The 18,300-nt window shown below is 48.0% G+C and overlaps 1 protein-coding gene across 3 annotated transcripts in view; it reads left to right on the forward strand.

The window, feature by feature from the left end:
* SLC4A11 (solute carrier family 4 member 11) overlaps positions 1-15,850 on the forward strand; it is a 210,034-nt gene extending 194,184 nt beyond the window's left edge. For all 3 annotated transcript variants that reach the window (XM_084855308.1, XM_084855309.1, XM_084855310.1), the window contains 4 exons: positions 33-206; positions 6,230-6,425; positions 10,946-11,115; positions 14,352-15,850. In XM_084855308.1, coding sequence (XP_084711434.1) covers positions 33-206; positions 6,230-6,425; positions 10,946-11,115; positions 14,352-14,415 — 604 coding nt within the window. In that variant the 3' untranslated portion in view covers positions 14,416-15,850. The remainder of the gene's footprint in view (positions 1-32; positions 207-6,229; positions 6,426-10,945; positions 11,116-14,351) is intronic.
* Positions 15,851-18,300: the final 2,450 nt, after the last annotated feature.

The raw sequence follows: 18,300 nt of genomic DNA on the forward strand, positions 1-18,300 counted from the left end.
ATTAAAACGTTACTAACAAGAGTTTATTTCAGGTTAGTGAAAGGAACCGCTTATCACTGGGATCTCCTCCTCGTAGCTCTGATTAACACAGGGCTGTCCATCTTTGGCCTGCCGTGGATCCATGCTGCATTCCCTCACTCGCCGATGCACGTCCGCGCACTGGCCTACGTGGAGGAGAGGGTCGAGAATGGGCACATCTATGAAACGTGAGTCATGGGCAGCCATTTTGGTTCATTTTTCTTTCAAGGCCCAGCCTGTCCCGCCATGTTGAAGGGGTCTGGGTTGGACTCCAGTGCTTGGAATCAACAGCGTATCAACAACAGGGTCTTGTATCTGCCCAGAGTTGGAGTTTGGGGGTAAATGTTTAGCATTTACATGGCTGCAGGGTTGGGGACAGGAGACATTGTGATACTCCTCCTGATTGTTCCCTCAGAGAGCGTGTGGTACTCTCTTCTTCGCTGTTGGGGAACTGGCACCTATGCCTGATGTGCATTCTTTGCAGACAACCAACTGTTCACCTGCACGTCGTGTGCAGGCAGCCAGCTGTTGGCTTGTACGGGCTCTCGGAATTTTCCAGATGGTTCCTCAGAGTTGGTGTTCCCCATCCCCCTTGTCGAAGTTTTAAATGCCGACTTCTGAACCTGTGGCATCCCCCTCCCCCTTTTCTTGGAAATCCTCTTGCCACACTGCACATCTCAAGAGTGCCTCACCTAAGCCTGGCTTAGTCTCACTGAGCTACGAGTCTGTCCTGTGGCGGGAAGCTTCTGCGTTTTCTCGTTATAAAAATATCCAGGTTGGCTCCTTATGTCAGGAGCACTAAGGCAGTTACTGCAGGGGTGCAGGAGTAGGTATTTCTGTGTATTTTTTCGTTCAAAGATCCGGTGAGGCTTCCTGCACAGCCTGCCACCTTCTTAACCCCCCGTAAAGATCTTATTCCTCAGCTTGAGCCTGAACCAGCCCATTGTCCGGTATTCTGGGAAAGCATTGATGGAATGGTTTGAAAGGATGCCCTGGAGTTTCACTCAAACACCTTTTCCTTGGACTCAAAGCTCACTCTGTCCAGAGGCAGTTAATTTCATAAACTAACCTAATGAATAAGTGAAGTCCATCACTCTCCACCGTTTAGAGCAGCGCCAAATCAAAAGGTGGTGCATGTGCTATTTGATAATATTTAATATTCTTTCAGCAGCCTGACAAAACTTGAGCTGGGGTGCTTCCAGATGAGGCTTTTATCATGCCATTGCCCTCTCTGTCACACAAGGGGGACGGGGAGGCTGTCATCTTCCACTCGTAGCTCACCCATGTTTTCCTACTGCCTCTTCCATCTTTTTCCTTACCGTGGGAAATCCATCAAGGAAAACGGAAAACGCTGCCTTGGGAGGGTTCCACCCTTAAAGGCGGCCTCAAAATAATTTTAGATGGATGGTTAGATAGATAGAAAAAAAGATGGAATTTGCGGCTCAATGCCTTTCAATGGTTAGCGCTGGGAGCTGTACATCTGGAGGCAGTGGAGGCTGGTGGCTCCAGTGTCCGTGGGGCGGTGAATCTGCTCTGGGCTTCAGCCAGAACCAGTAAGTACTCTAAAGGAGCTATCCAAGGTGCAAAGCACCTTGGATAGCTCCTTTAGAGTACTGACTGGTTCTGGCTGAACCCCACCGACATCGGAGCCACCTGTCCCCGCTGCAGGAAGCAGCCCTGTATGTTGACAGGACAGACAGTCTCATAATCTATTAAAAGACACCAAGGGGAGGCGAGGAGCGGGAGCTACAAAATGAGGAAACAGAAGCACAGTGGGAAGGTGGGGGAGGAAGTGAGGGAAGAGAGAGGTCTCTGTTTTTGAAAAGAAGAAGCCAGGGAAGTATTGAGGTATTGGGAGGAAGTTCCGGTGTTTACAAGGCAGCAGTACAAAACTGGGCTGCCCCTTTTCTCTAGAGTAGCCTTCCCCAACTTGGTACCCTCCAGATGTGTTGGACTGCAACGCAGCTGGCTGTGGGATTATGGGAGTTGTAGTCCCACCCGGTTGGGAAAAGCTACTCTAGAGGCTGGTAAATAGCATGGGGCAAGCGGGGAGAAGAGACTCTACCTCCCTATTTTGATGTGCTTGAGCCATACAAACCCATGAGCTTTATGATTCCCCTCTAGAATAAATTCTTGCAGAGAGAATTTGTTGACCAGCAGCGCAGAATCTCAAGATTTATTCTTGGCAAGGAACAGATAATTACAAGAAAAATATACTGTGCCCGCTAGAGGGCACTCTGGTTGGTTACATCTATTTTGGTCGTACGTTACATGGCTTTAAAAGCCAATTAGACCGTTTTGTGAAGGGCGGATTGCTCAGTGGCTATTAGTCATGATGGGAACATTGAACCTTCATGTTCAGAGGCAGTGTCACTGAATACTCTTTGCTGGGGAACATGGGCGGGAGGGTGCTGTTGTGCTTTTGTCCTGCTTGTGGGTTTCTCATTGGGACATCTGGCTGGCCGCTGTGCGAAACAAGATGCTGGACTAGAGGGACCCTTGGTCTGATCCTGCAGAGCTTTTCATATGTTCTTTGCTGGGAATAGTGCAGCGTTCTCCACCCTGGAGCATTATGCAATGGTGTCATTCCGCAAACTGAAATAGCGCTCTTTCCGTCGCGCAAGCAGTTGCCTGTTATTTGCTCAAGCGTTTGCACAGCGGATTACACCAGCAAAGGTACAACTGTCTGTGCAGCCACGCTTACACAAATGTGACTTTAGCTGGATTCTCCTCTCGCACATAGTTCAGAACCTCATCTCCACTAGCGCAACATTATTTGCACTAACGGAATGACGCAGTTGCATACTGCCCCTGGTGCCCTCCAGATGTGTTGGACCGCAATTTCCGTCATCCCCAGCCAGCATAGAACTAGGCCATGCTGTCTGTGGATGATGGGAGTTAAAAACATAAGAGCCCTTCTGGATCAGACCCAGTGTCCATCTAGTCCAGCATTCTGTTCACACAGTGGCCAACCAGCTGCCTGTGGCGGGACATGAGTGCACCAGCACCCTCCCGCCCATGTTCCCCAGTAACTGGTATACAGAAGTATACAGAGGCATCCTGACTAGTAGCCATTGGTAGCCTTATCCTCCATGAATTTGTCTCTTTTAAAGCCATCCAAGTTGGTGTCCATCACTACATGTTCTGGTAGCGAATTCCAAAGTTTAAGTATGTGCTGTGTGAAGAGGGGCTTCCTTTTATTTGGCTTGTTGTCGTCTAACACATCTCGGGGGCACCAGGTTGGAGAAGGCTGGTTGGAATTAGTGGATCTGTTTTCTGAAAGGGGGAAGGGAGGCGATATAGGCATTAGGCAGCAACTTTGTCCTTTGGAGTCGAGGTGTCTTTGCACAGCCAACCCTGCCACAAGATGAATGGAAGCAGAATTAAATATTCCTGTTTGAATAATGTGGCCCGGAGAGGCTTGGACAAATCCACTCGTCAGGGTAATTATGGCAACAGGCCCTCCCTGCTGTGGTGAAGAAGTGAGGTATTAACGAGGCTTTCAAGTTTTACTGTTCTCTGTGATGATTCTTAGCTCACGCTCCTCTGTGTGGAGAAAGAGGGAGCCGGCACGTAGTAGGCGAATGCTTGTTCAGTGATCTATGCTAACCCTTTGGAGCAAGCAGGGACTCCAGCCTAGAAGCAAATTCGGGGCACTGGAGGGTAGGCTTTGGTCCTCTCCACTTTCTGCCTGCAACCTTTGCAGATACTGAGAAGCGTTAGAACTAGAAGTGTTTTTCCTAACTACCAGGGACTAAATACAAATACAGACTTCTTTTTTTTTAAGAGGAAGTAGGGAAAATATCCAAACAGGTTCTTCTCTTCTCTTCTGTGAGGGGGTTCGTTTTAACTTTTGTAAACCACCCAGAGAGCTTCAGCTATGGGGCGGTATAGAAATGTAATTACTACTACTACTACTACCAAATAATAATAATAATAATAATAAATATTTAAATGGCAAAAGTTTTTTTGTAAGATGGTTTGCATTTTCTAATTAAAACCTGAGGGTTGTATTTCAGCTGGCTGAAGAAGAACCTTGTTAAACGACTGCTCAGTATGTTTTAGATAAACCTATGCATCTTGCTACCAGAAGATGTAGTGATGGCCACCAATTTGGGTGACTTTAAAAGGAGATCGGACAAATTCCTGGAGGAGAAGGCTATCAATGGCTACTAGTCCTGATGGCTACGTGCTACCTCCAGTACCAGAGGCAGTGAGTCTCTGTACACTAGTTGCTGGGAAACATGGGTGGGAGGGAGCTGTTGCACTCGTGTCCTGCTTGTGGGTTTCCTTTGGGCAGCTGGCTGGCCACTGTGTGAACAGAATGCTGAACTAGATGATCCAGCAGGGCTCTTCTTATGTTTTTGTTTTGTTTTTGTGGGGGGGGGGGGTGTATGTGTGTGTGTTTGTTCAGGAGTAAGCACCATTTAGTTCTGTGGAGTTTACTCCCAAGTAACTATGCAGTTGGGAACAGTTGGAAGTTAGACAGTGTTTTAGAATTCGAATACAGCAGATTCCCCCCCCCCGCCGCCGCCGCCGCTTTATTTTTGAACAGAGAAGTATATTTTCAAACCCATTTGAGAATTCTGGGAGTTGTCGCCCAACACATCTAGAAGGCGCCAAGTTGGAAAATGCTGGCTTGTAACATGCTATGTAACTGGCTTGCTTAACCTGCAGTTGAGTGGAGCTTCCAGAGAGGTGCTTAGCAAAATAATAATGTTGTTTATCATAATTATCATTATCCTTTTTGTTTAAAGAATATCGCCAAAAAGAGCACACCACAAATGCAGCACTTCTACACAAAGGAGTGTGGGCAATTTTGTTTAAAGAAAAAAACCTTCCAACGTGTAGCTTTGGTCACAGTTGTTTGTAAGGGTGTTTCCCATAAACCACATGAGGTTGAAGCTCCGAATTGGTTCTTATAAATGTATGCTTACATGACCTCATTTTGAGGCATCAGTGAAGTGATGCTGAAGTTGACGAAAATATCTGCGTCCTTGGGGCGATGAGATTTCACAAAAATTAGTTGCTGATTTTGTTTCTGCTGAGCTTCTCTTTGAGAAACTCATATTTTCTTCTTTGGGGAAGATACCATAAAACCCATGGAAATGCAGGCACTCTGAAATCAGGTATCTCCTGCTTAGAAAGGATTAACAGGTAGAAAGGAGGAATTGGGCTGCTTGAGGAGATTTTTATGTAGCAGGCTACAAAGACTAAATTAGTTTTAAGCTGTGAAGGTGGGGAGAGACTAAGGGAATAGTTGGAGCCATGTGTGCTTGTTGCTAAAAGCACACACATTAATTGTGCACCAAGAAAAGTGGGATTATGCAATTTACGCAAACTCTGTCGCTCACTAGTCAAGGGACCAAAGAGCTGTGCAGGGCACCAAAGCCTCCTTCTCTGTGAAGCTTAGCCCCACACTGGCTTTGGAGATTTCTCCAGAATGCTTTCAAGTCTTTATTTGCCATTGTTAGGGCTAGAAACATGCTTTTTTATTAAAAGAAAAGAGGCAAAAGGAAAAAAGGTCAGGCTTAGAGGCCTGGAGTTTTCTGTTGGGAGGGGGTAACCCTGTGAGGAGTAGTGTCATTTCTCCAGTAAAGTGTTAGTTTAATTTCTCCACATAAGTTTCATTTCTTCAAGTTCGAAGCCTTACTTTTGGTTTTGAGGGAGGAGGGTATATAAAGAGAGGGAGAGAGCCAGTAAGAGTCAGAAAGACCAGGCTGCAGCCAGATCAAGAGAGAGACAGCCAGAGCCTAAAGTGAGAGCAGAGTCTTAAGAGTGAGCAGGAAGAAGCAGCCTAGGAAAAAGTCTAAGGACAGCTAGGGTAAAGGAACTTGTGTTTTGCAACTCTTATCTTTTCTTTCTATCACTCAGCTCTATTGTGTAAATACCTTTAGTTGTGATTTGCTACCTTAATTTACCAGTAAACTGTTGTGGTTAAACCCTGTGCCTACAGTGTCAGTCACCCCACATCTACAGCCTAAACCCCATGTTACTAGGAAGGGGAAGTTTAAAAGAAGGAAGGTGGGGTTCTTAAAGAGGCAAGAGATCCTTTAGGGGTTGCTCAGGGGGTACAGGTCATACATAGAACTTTGACAGTTGTGCAGAGTCTTTGCAATTCTTTGCTCCCACATGTGCGTCCCCCACGTATGGGGATGATGGATGCTTTTCTGCTCAGTAAGATCCTGATTTGTGCTTTGTCCCTGGCCAGGATCGTGAGTGTGAAGGAGACCCGGCTGACGACTTTGGTGGCCAACTTCTTGGTGGGCCTCTCGCTGTTACTCCTGCCGTTCCCACTGCAGCTGATCCCGAAGCCGGTCCTCTATGGCCTCTTCCTGTACATTGCCCTGACCTCTATCGATGGGAACCAGCTTTTCGAGAGGGTGGCCCTCCTGCTGAAAGAGCAGGTAAGCGTGGGGGGCGGAAGGCTTGCAAGCCGGAGCTCGGCCGCACAGGATAAGGAGCGAGGGCTGAGTGGCGCTCCAGCCTCTGTTTCCTGAGGAAGCTCATAATAATGAGTTGATTGCTGCAGCTTGAAAAACACGGCCGTTAAATAGCCTCTGATTGCTTTTTATGATCTTCCCCCCACCTCCTGCCTCCTCGCTCACACCCTGTTTGTTGTCTTGAAATGCTCCCGCAGCAAAACGCGCCGGGCAAAATGCCACCGGAGGGTTGCCAGCAAAAGAAATCCCGGTCATCCGCTCCAGGGGTGGGGAAGAAAACCTTTCACCTCCCGGCATGTGAAGGGGTCTTTGTCCTGCCCTCTGATTATCCAAGAACTTAGCTGCCACTGGGATGTCGCGCAGCCCGCTCCTGCTCGCTCAGGGGGCTGTTAAAGAGCGCCAGGGATGCTGCTTGCCCGTAGCAAGAGCCAATGTGGCAGCCGGCAAGCGGCTTTGATTGCATGGGTTTGGCCTTAGGCTGAGTCAGAATTCAATCCAGTGGTGCCAATCCAGTGGGAAAGCGCCCACCGCAATCAGGCTTATTTGCTTGCAGCTGCATATAGCCAAGCCTGGGAGAAGCAGCCCCCACGCCCTCGGTGGGGGGAGGGGGCTAAGAAGATGGCAGAAATACAAACCGCGATTGCGGCAAATGTTCTGTGCAGAAAAATCCTCTCTCAACCTGCAGCAAATCCATCAACCTGACAGCCTGTCTCCCATCGGGGAATTTTCTCCCTCTCTGAAAGAGGGACAAAATGTTTCGTTTTGTTCTGAAGCAAGGAGCATCGTGAATGTCCTCTGTCTTCCCAGAGCGCTCTCCTGCCAATACAAGGGTTTCTCCTGCTTTCGCTCCTAGCTGCAGCCTCCCACGTCGTCTCAGATGCTGTTCGTGATTGTCCCCTAACATTCAGGCATGGCTTTTGTGGGGAGCTTGAAGCACTGAAGAGGGAGTGGGGAACCTGCACCTTCTGGACAGGGACAGACAGATCTCGGTCTCGCCAAGATTGTCGGGTTTTGGAGAGCTCATTCCATCCTGTTTCCACATGGGTTTCTGTGGTTTTGTTTTTTAAAAATCCATATGGAAATTTGTATGCATTTTTCAAAAGTCCACATTAATGCACACATTTCTGTGTGCATTTGCAGGCACACACTTTTTGGACTCACACACCCACTGACTAGAGCATATTTATGTGGACATTTTGGAAATACATGCATCTTTCTCCATGTATTTTTCAAATGTGCACATGTCGAATGCATTTTTCTTTTTTAAGAACACACTACAAGCTCGGAAACATATGGATTTCTGACCTCTTGGGTCCAGGGGGTGTGCATTGGATAAATCTGTAAACAACAACGCCAGCAACAAAAACCTCGATGAAGCAGATTTCTCACACATTCCTAATTCTGAACCCTGGGATGCAACCAACCTCAAGCCCAGTACTCCACCCCACTGTACCATCGCAGCAGATATTATTGTGATGTTTTATATAGCACCATCATTGCACGCGGGGCTCTGCAGAGTAGCAAGCAAACAAGAGCAATCCCTGTCACAAGAGGGTTACAATTAGGAACGTAGGAAGCTGCCTTATACTGAGCCAGACCCTTGGTCCATCTGGCCCAGTATTGTCAACACTGACTGGCAGCAGCGGCTCTCCAGGGTTTCAGGCAGGAATTCTTTCAGCCCTACCTGGAGATGCTGGGAAGGGAACCTGGGACCTTCTCCATGCAAAGCAGGGGCTCTACCACTGAGCCACAGCCCCTCCATTTACACTTTAATGGTTGGGGAGACAGAAAAGAACAATGGAAGGGTAATAAGGGTTGAATGGAGGCTGTCCCTTGCCCGATGACTGGCTCCCCAGCTTAAATTCCATCCCCTTCTTTATTGCTGATGCTTGGTTGGAGCAGTCAAAAGGCTTTCTAGGGTGCTGCAAATGAGTGTAGGTGGGCAGAGTGGCAGAGTAGCAAATGAGTAGCAGAGTGGAGCTTGCATGGTACAGCTATGACCCACAGGATCTGGGGTGGGAGGCACGGCCCTCCAGCTCAGTTGCCCTGAAGGAAGCAGCTGTACAGGTGTGGGAATCTGGATGCAAGCTTTCCTTTTATCTGCGGCCACATCAAAGCAACTCACAGGATGAGGCTGGGCAGAATATATCACACGGCCGGTGCTTTGTTCTAAAAGACGGAAATCTAGCAGTGACTTGGGAGCAATGGTTTGGCATTCCACCTTCCCTCGGGCATTCCTGCAAGGGGTGCTTTGCCCACACAGGGGTGTTGAACCCCTTTCAGCCCATTTGGGAGAAGCTTTCGGGATCCGCACTCCAGTGGTGGGTGGAGCCAAAGGCAAAAAGGGTGAGGCCAAAATACCAGCATATTGGTATACCAGCCCTTTTCAGCATGCAACTCATTTGCTGAGGGAACTCAGGAATGGAGGGGCCATAGCTGAGTGTGATAGAGCACATACTTGGCATGCAGAAGGTCTCAGGTTCGATCCCGGGCTTCTCCAGGTAGGACAAGGAAAGAATCCAGCCTGAAATGCTGGGGAGCCGCTGCTGCCAGTCCGTGTCGACAGTACTGGGCTAGATGGACTGAGGGTCTGACTCAGTAAGGCAGCTTCCTACGTTCCTATGTTGAACTGCACTGGCTGCCTGTTCACTACTGGGCCAGGTTTAAGGTTTTGGTACTAGCATATAAAGCCTAAACTTGGGACTAGGAGACCTGGGAGAGCACCTTGAGGTCTTCAGATGGCTTGCTCTTGGTGGTTCTGCATGGACCTGTGGCCAGATTGGAGCCCACCCAGAGAAGAGCCTTCACTGTGGTGGCCCCTTTTCTGTGGAACTCGCTGCCTCTGGAGGTCAGGCAGGCACCAGCATTGTGTTTTCAGCACCTCCTGAAAACATATTTATTTCAAGAAGCCTTCCTTGATTGATCAGCCATGATTTTTATTGGTACTCTTGTTTTTAAAACATTTTAACATGTTTTATTCTTTTTATCCTTTTATCTTTTACTGTTCACCACTCCGGAATCTGTCTAGATGAGGAGCGGTATATAAATGTTGTAAATAAATAAATATTGTAGCTGACAGCCCTTACTGCCAGTAACTAAGCCTTAGGAGAGGCATTTTTCAAATGGGGAAAAAAGAGCACAAGCTGGGGAGAAACCCCAACAGTCAGCAGTCAGGGCAAAGGTGGTGGGACCAGCAAGAGGGGCCAAGCCATTTGAGGACCCGCGGTGGGCCATATTGGAGCCCTGCATCAGCTGAATTTGGCCCACAGACCTGAGGTGCAACACCCCTGATCCAGCACAAGGCGAGATAATCACAGCATTGATTTCTGTTTGTCTGTGTATTACAGACATCCTTCCAGGCCTTTCAAGCGGGGGGTGGGGGGGTGTTTTCCCTTCTCAGCCAAATTGTAGTGTACAGCAGCCTTCCCCAGCTGGCCGGGGGGTGCTGGGAGTTGTAGTCCAGCACTCTGAACAGCGCCAGGTTGGAGAAGGCTTCTTGCTGTACAGTCATCTTTTGTGGGGTGTTCATATAGTTAAATGGAGAACTTTAGCGTTCACCCTCAAATTCTTGAACACAGATTTTGCCCTAACGTCTAGGCAAAGAGAGAGAGAGAGAGAGAGAGATTGAGAAGGACTTAATCTCAGCCAGGTTTTCTGCCAGAGGTAGCATGTCCCTGCATGGCAAAGTCACAGACAACCCTGCCTGTGGCCTTGATTGGAAGGCTCTTTTATGGCAGCAAATGCAGGGGCAAAGTGGGAGCATTTTACTAACGAATTATTATCTTAGATGTTTCTCTGAGCTATGGGGAGCTCTGGTCCTTCAATCCACGTGACTTTGTGTTCAAGATGTGTGGCTCCCAGTGAAAGTTGGTAGAATTCTGCCCAAGCTTTATTAATTAATCAATCAATCAATCAATTTTTATGCATCCTCTATAGTCACAGTCAGGACTTGGTGGCTTGACGAAGCATTGAACTAGGGCTGCTCACTACTGCTTTAACTGCTGTGGGCCCATCTATACCAGGGGTGGGCAGAAGGTAGATCTCCAGACGTTTTGGGCTGCAACTCCCAGAAGCCCCAACCAGCATGGCCAGTAGTCAGGAATGCTGGGAGTTTGAAGTCCAAAATACCTGGAGATCTACTTTCTGTCCACCCCTGATCTACACTACAGCTTAAGCTGGTTTAACAGCCATTCCCTGTCTCCCAAGAGAATCCCAGGAACTGTAGTTCTTGGGGGGAAGGGGGGGTGTTAGCATCCTCGCCAAAGTACAATTCCCAGAATTCTCTGGGAGAAGCCATGATAGCTAAAGTGCAACGAAACCAGGGCAACTTTGCAGGGTAGATCTGCAGCACGACTGGCCTCCATGGAGCAATCGGCTGTCACGGGAGAGTCCCCAGGGGTGGGTGGGTGCATAACATGCCCTTTGCTGCTGCCGTTTCTTGCCGAGAGGTGTTTGCTGGACGCTAACCAGTTTGTCCCTTCCAGACGGCGTACCCTCCAACGCACTACATCCGCCGGGTACCACAGAGGAAGATCCACTATTTCACGGGCCTGCAGGTGCTCCAGCTCCTCATTCTCTGTGGCTTTGGGATGTCTCCTCTACCCTACATGAAGATGATCTTTCCCCTTATCATGATTGGAATGATCCCCATCAGGTACGATCTGGCACTGCTTGTCTGGTGATCAATGCTGGTGATCAAAGTGGGAAAGAGACCTAATGAGATCATCCAGCCTCCCCCAACCCTGGTGCCCTCCAAACGTCTTGGACTGCAACTCCCGTAATCTCCAGCCCAGACGATGGGAGTTGCTGTCTAAGAAAGGGGTCCCCAGCACAGCGCCTGTGGGCAAATCCAGTGGCGCCCGTAAAGCTCTTCATTCTTTGCCCCCTTCTAAAGAAATAATAACAACACATTGAGAAAGGTTAGGGTGCCAGGTTCTCCTTCCTGTTCGTGAACCTGCCACTGATCAGCTGTTCAATGGGCAAGAAGAGAAAACAAGGAAAAGGGGTAGAGGGGAGAGAAAGAGCGAGGCTAATGACTAGGAGAGGGGAGAAACAGCAAGATAAAGAGGTGGCAGGGAGAGAAAAAGTGAGGCTAGAGGCTGGGTGTGGATTGAAACCAAGACAACAGGGTGAATAGGAGAGAAAGTATGAGACTAATGACTAGGAGAGGGGAGAAACGGCAAGGTAAAGAGGTGGCAGGGAGAGAAAGAGCAAGGCTAGAGGCTGGGAGTAGAGAGAAACAGCAAGAGAACGGAGTGTATGGGAGAGAAAGAGCAAGGCTAGGGGCTAGGGAGAGAAAGAAGGCTAGTGACAGGGAAGGGAGAGAAAGAGCGAGGCTAGAGGCTGGGAGTGGGGGGGGGGAGAGAGAGAGCGAGCAGAAGGGAATGGTCTATGTGGACAGAAGACTGGGTGGGCCAGGAAGCAACTCTTTCCATTTCCCCCAGCTTCTAGCCTTGCTGTTGCTCTCCACACTCCACCACATCTTGACTAACCAGGCTCCCATGGCAGCCATTATGTGACCAGCTGCATTCTGCTTGAGAGCCATTTTGTGGTGGAGCCCACAGCAGCTTCTCGAATTCCCAAATGTGCCCACAGGCCCAAAAAGGGTGGGGAGCCCTGGCCTAAGACATCTGGAGGGTGCAGGTTGGGGGAGGCTGAGCTCAGTGGACAAATTCCAACGGTTGTGATACGCCCACCTGAGGAAGTTCTGCCAAGGGCTGCTTACCTTTTAGCCATTGGTGAAAGACGTTGGGGGCGAGGGAGCATTGTGCTGCTGCCGCCTATGCATGCCACGTGGCCATGGTGGTCGTCTGTCCTTTCTTGTGTTTTGTCTATATATTTTGATGACAGTTTTGAACGGTTTACTTTTCTATTGGGTTTTATCCACTGTTAGTCTAACTTAAGCCGCGTTCATTTCAGTGGGTCTACTTTTAAATAAAACTAACACAGTGTGTAAAATACAACCCAGTGTGTCCACTTCAGAGACAGGACCTCGGAGGTCCTAATCATTGTGACTCAACATTTTGGTCTGATCCCACAGGACTGTTCTTTCTTAAAAGGAGAAACTTCTCAGATTCAACCACACGGCTATTCGTTTGTTGCATTAACAGGCTCGAGGCTGTGTTTGAAGAGTTATTCCTTTGAAGAACCTAAGAAGAGTCCTGTTCGATCAGACCAGCACCTTTCTCCAGCCACAGCCAACCACCCGCAGAAGCCCACCTGCAGGGTAGCCCCCATTCTTGCTTTTCAGAGGTACAATGCTTCTGAGTGTGAAGGACCCATTTGCTTAGCAGGCCTAACGGATGTTAATATACCCATCCTGCTCCACGGATTGGTCTAATCCAGGAGTGCAGAACCTTAGGTCTGGGGGCCACATCTGGCACACCTGGGATCCAATGGATGCTGGTGCCTCCGATGTCAGTGGGCCAATGAGTCCGCTCCAGGTTTCAGCCAGAACTTTAAAGGAGCTCTCCAAGGTATCCTTTAGAATTCTGACTGGTTGTGCCTGAAACTCAGAGCGGATCCACCGTCCCACTGACACCGGAGCCACCAGCCTCCACTGCTGGGATCTGTCACATTCCTACATCCTCTCCCTTCACATTCAACACACTCCAGGAAACTAGGCTTCAGGCTAACGCTCCTTTATTAGTTAAAGACTAGCTACTTCCCAAATGCAGAGTCTAGGAAACTCTCAGACTGCAGTGAAACAGCTGATCCACACATCTACGAATAGTGATAGAGGAGACGAAGTGGAAGCTAGAGCAGTCGCCAGCATGAGCTTCTTGGCCAGGCTAACTTCATAGGATAGCTCCCTCCCACGTTGGCTTCCGTGAATGGCCAACCTGGCGGAGTCCTGCCCCGAACTTTTCCGACTTTGCTCTGCGATGGACCCAAGTGTCCCTCAAGTCACACCCCTCTCCCTCCTCCTCCTCCGAACCCTGAGTTCTCGTGGTGGAGGGAGGGGGGAGCTGTTCAGGCTGGGCCATCTGTGTGTTAAGGTCTTGGGAAGAAAGTAGCTGGGCTCACTCGGGTGGGCACCTCCCTCTGTTCTAGCTGTTCCTGTTCTGATCCTGAATCTAGCTGCCAGACATCGCCACACACTCAGATTCATTCCTGACAGGATCCCAGTCCGGCCCTCCACGGTTCCCCAGTTGGCCATGCACCCTTCCTCTGGCTCTAGCCTGTTTCCCCTGACCACCTATCATTGGGTGGTTTCCTGGTTTTTGTTCAGTTTTGTTTCCCGTTCTAAGACCCTGAAATGCCTCTCCTAAGGCTGAGTGACTGGCAGTAAGAGCTTTAAGTTACAATATGCTGGTATTTTTGCCCCTCCCCTTTTGGCTTAAGCCCCGCCTGCCACTGGAATGTGGCCCCCGAGAGCATCTCCAAAATGGAATTCGGCCCTCCAGCTGAAAGAGGTCAGGCACCCCCGGTCTAATCAGTAGTTTACAAGTGCTGCAGAGCGCAAAAGAAAAATGCTGGAGGTTTATGGAGACCTGAAACTATTATTTTATTTCTTACGATATTTCTGTCTTTCCCTATATCAATAGATTTCAGGATGGGATGCAGTAATAAAAACAATTCCACATGAAACCACAACAATACAAGATCAGCATTAGTAACCCAAGCAACCTAATCAAAAGCTAGGAGCAATAAGATCCACAGGCTTGGGTAAATCGCCAGGCCTTTAACATGGCACTGAAATGAAGCTAGCCTAAACTCCAGCTGGGCCTCCAAGGCCCCCATAACCAGGGTGCCACAGCCGAGAAGGCCCTGTCTTGCATTTCCACAGAACGTGCAGCCCCCAGCAGTGTGATGCAGATCACAGGCCCCTTGGCAGATCTGAATACTCGAGGAAACTAACTGTGCCCCTCTTGCTTCTCCTTTCCCCAGGTATAACTTGCTCCCCAGGATCATTGAAGCAAAATACTTAGATGCGATGGACGCTGAGCACTGAGGGGAGAACAAACCTTGGCACTTGCAACGGTCCCCGCCTCTTTTGAATGGAAAGGAAGCTGTCGCCCAGCTGAGTTACTCGTTTGCGTCGGTTTGTTCTTGAACCTCTGTGGCTTTTGTACCACCACACTACTGCTACCCAAAGGCATGTTGCCAGAGACCGACCAAGTGCCCACGTTTCGGGGGGAGGGGGGAATCGGTGCTCTTCCGAGCTGAGAGGCAAGCAAGCTTCACGGAAATCCCAAAGACACAGGTTCGGAATTGCCACCTGCTTCTTTGTTTTAGGGGAAGATTCCCCTTTTTTATATACATTTTGATCCCTTTTCCCCAAAACTGTGCTACTCTGCAAGAGGAACAGCCATGACCCCTTCTTCTTTGACAGAATTACAGTGTGATTTGGAGCTTTATAGCAGTTTCCCAACTTCTCAGTACCCTGAACCTGACCTCGTTCTAAATAAACAATTCCCCGGTGACCAGCCGGTGTCAGGGTCGTTGGAGAGGATTAGAGGACTGACCAGTGTCAGGGCAGCAACTGCCGGGAGATCAAACGGGGGGTTTGGTACAGATTTCACTTGAAACCCGTAATTTCGATATGTATTTTGTCCAGGGCACCCAATAACATTCAGATATGGATTCATGCACAGGGTGATGCAGAGGAAACTCTCTTTTCAAGTGGAACCAGAGACAGCTGGGAATTATTCAAACCATCTTTTATGCTACTGTTTTGCAGAGCATCCCAACTTGGAACAGTAGATTTGCACAATGGCAACATTTTGAACCAGGCACTGAAATCTGGCTGAATTCTTCTTCCCTTCTCATATGTGTACAGTACTACTTATGTGTACATATATACATAGCTAATCTAGATTTGTGTATATATTTTGCATATAAATGTCCTGGATATAGATGCCTGTTCTTTCCAGAGACTGAAAGGGTTTTTGTGCAATCAGTGTTAACTTGTACTGTTTCTTACCCTCAACTTACTTACTTTCTTTCTTTCTTTCTTTCTCTCTCTCTCTCTCTCTCTCTCTTTCTTTCTTTCTTTCTTTCTTTCTGCTTATTCACTCCCTTTTTTTTCTTTTCTTGTTTACACATATTGCTGTGTTTGGTCATTCCTCTGTTTCATCCTAGCCCTTTAACTCCATCACTTCTGATTGCTGTTGGCGTTTAATTTTACTGTACAGTACATAGTGAACATTGGGGTTTGGTTTTTGTTTGTTGTTGTTTTTGCCTAGGCTGTATTTCTGTTGCTTGTCTCTGCACTGTTTCAGTTTTGTACCTAACCTCCCTGTTTTCCCCCACAAAGCATTACATTATATTTCTGGAAGAATTCTAATGCTCCTGATGTCTGTTTTTATATATTGTGACTCCTAATTATCATCCGTGTGTTTTCTGGCCTTTTTTCAAGTGCTGTGAAAAATTCCATATTGTATTTGAGATCAGTGTCATTTTTTGTCTTCTCCCTCCCAGCATTCCTCTGCTGTACAGGAAGCAGAAACCCCTTTTGCAAGAAGGAGAGCACAGAGGAGGTTTCAGAATGCTAGATGTGAAAGGTAGCAGGATTGTGCCAGAAGCCAGTCTGTTGGGTGAAGAGAGTTTACGCCTGTAGATAGTTTGATTATTCAAAGAGAAGAACGTCTGAGTGAAGTACTATACACTGAGGAAGCATTATGGCAGATGAGGCAGTGCTGTACCACTTCAGTGGGGGAATTGCTTGATATCATGTTCTCCTATGTTTTTTGTTGTTTTTTTATAGGAAACTCCCTGCATGTAGAAAACTAGATATCAAGGGACAATATTCTACCCATCTCTTCTCCCTGATATATGCTAGTCCTTTGTGTAATGTGGTGGTCGTTCTCCCCCAGGAACAGTGTTCAAACAATCTTCTGAGCACACATCACATGCACAGCACTGCCACCTGAAGACTGAAGTGGTATGGATCGCCTCCCCTGTTGCATAGACCAAGTCTATATTTACAAGCAATTGAGGCTTGGGGATATATTTATAGAGAGAGAGGGAGGGGGAGAGAGAGAGAGAGTGCGCGCTAAGCCTCATGCTACACCCGATTTAGTAAGGCAGCTTAGCAAAGAGAAACTGTTGGGCTGCAGTAGCCTTTCCCTGGGAATGCCCAAGAACAGCCCAAATAAAAGAGCAGTGAGTGTCCAGTTCAGCAAGGTCCTTTTTGGATGGGTTGGCTGTCCTTGGAGTATCACAAGCAGCTTCCAAGCAAGGGCCAAAAGGGATGCATCTTTGAACGGCACTGACTGTTCCTGGTGGCTTCTCATGTGGAGTCTTCTAAAGACACAGGAAGACTCCCTCGTGCTAATCCCTTTTGCTCGAAGACACACATTCTAGCATCCTGCCTGCAATGAGTAAACTGCAGACCTGTCAGATGCAAACTGCAGGGCACTTCCCAAATCTTGCAGCTCCCAGGTCTTATCTGGAAGCTGCTCACTCACAGGAAAGTCTTCTGGACATGTAGTGTATTCAGCCATGGGAGTGACATTGAGGAATGTTGTTCTGTTTTTAATATGGGCAGTAGACTGAGTTGTTGCATCTGAGGTTCATTAAGTTGGTTCACAAATAATGTTCCGTTCTTTCTGTTTTTCAACCAAGGGCTCTCTTCCTGGACTCGAGCCCCACAAGGCAGGGAGGACTTGCAGTATATAGTTTGCAGGTAGCTCCGTGGGATTTTGCAGCTCATTTCTGATGTTGTCTTTGGGGTTGTGGCTCATAGCACTGGCATTTCTGCACTGAGAAAATTCAGGATGTTGAGTGTTGAAGGGAGAAAGTTTTGTAAAAGTTCCATAGTGCAGAGAGGCAATGGGAACTGGGTATGGAGTAACTGACATTGTTTTTAAACGTACAAACCAATGGTGGAACTACATGTTACGTTACACTCAGGGCTGCCACCAAAAACAGTAGCTGGGTGTCAAGGTGTCCCCCTCCTTAACACATAGCAAGGCGCATGGCATCTCCTGAAATAGTTGCTGTGAGTTTCTCTGCCCTTCCAGCAGTGGAGCCAGAGCAGTGGCATGGCTGTGTGATAACGCTGGGGCGAGGGATACATTCACTACATGTTATGGGGGATTGGGGGGAACTTGATGCAAGGCTGCCATGTTTGTTGGCAGCCCCATGTTTAGCGTAGCATGTGGCCCCACCTGAATGTGCCTCTCCTAGGGAGCCTGGCATCCAACTTAATATGAATGCATGTTAGGCTATATTGCAGAGATGCTGCACCCTGCTTAGGAAGATCTCGGGACAGCAAAAAAATGGCCTGATTTGTTTAGAAATGACATTCACATTTTTGCGATTTAAAGGGAAGAAAACCATTAACTGTGCAAGCAAAGTGTAAAAGCTCTCTTTTTGTTACTTTTAAAACAACCTACAAAACACTGATAACGTGAACGATCTGTGATTTCCATACGATCACAGTTGGCGGAGTCTCTATGTTGCTGCAGGTAATAGAAACCTTTAAAAACAAAGCAACAACCCCAGATCTGTAGGTCGGTTTGACATACAGGCTATAGCAAGTTGAGTTCAAGGTTTAATGTAGGCAGGGCAACAAGAAATGTAAACAGATAATACCTTTAAGGGAAATAAACCTCATAGTGCTAAAAGGAGTATCCCAGAATGTTCTCATGTGAAGTTTTAAGAAAGCTTTTAGGAGAGGCCATGTGCCGCCGTGTTTGCGCTTTTTATTCATGGTCCTCAGGAAGGATTCTATACCCGGGTGTAGCGTAGAATGCCCATTTGCCAAGAAGAGCAGGTTGGCAGTTAAAGGAGACATTTGCTTTGTGATAATGAACCTCTTCCCCAGCCTTGCTCCTGGTTTTATGATTTAAGGTGCAATCCTATGCATGCTTAGACAGAAAAAAGGTCATAC

This window comes from Heloderma suspectum, chromosome 5 (assembly GCF_057233095.1).
Source record: "Heloderma suspectum isolate Gila_16-S chromosome 5, 16-S_ref, whole genome shotgun sequence".
In the NCBI taxonomy this organism is placed as follows: Eukaryota; Metazoa; Chordata; class Lepidosauria; order Squamata; family Helodermatidae; genus Heloderma; species Heloderma suspectum.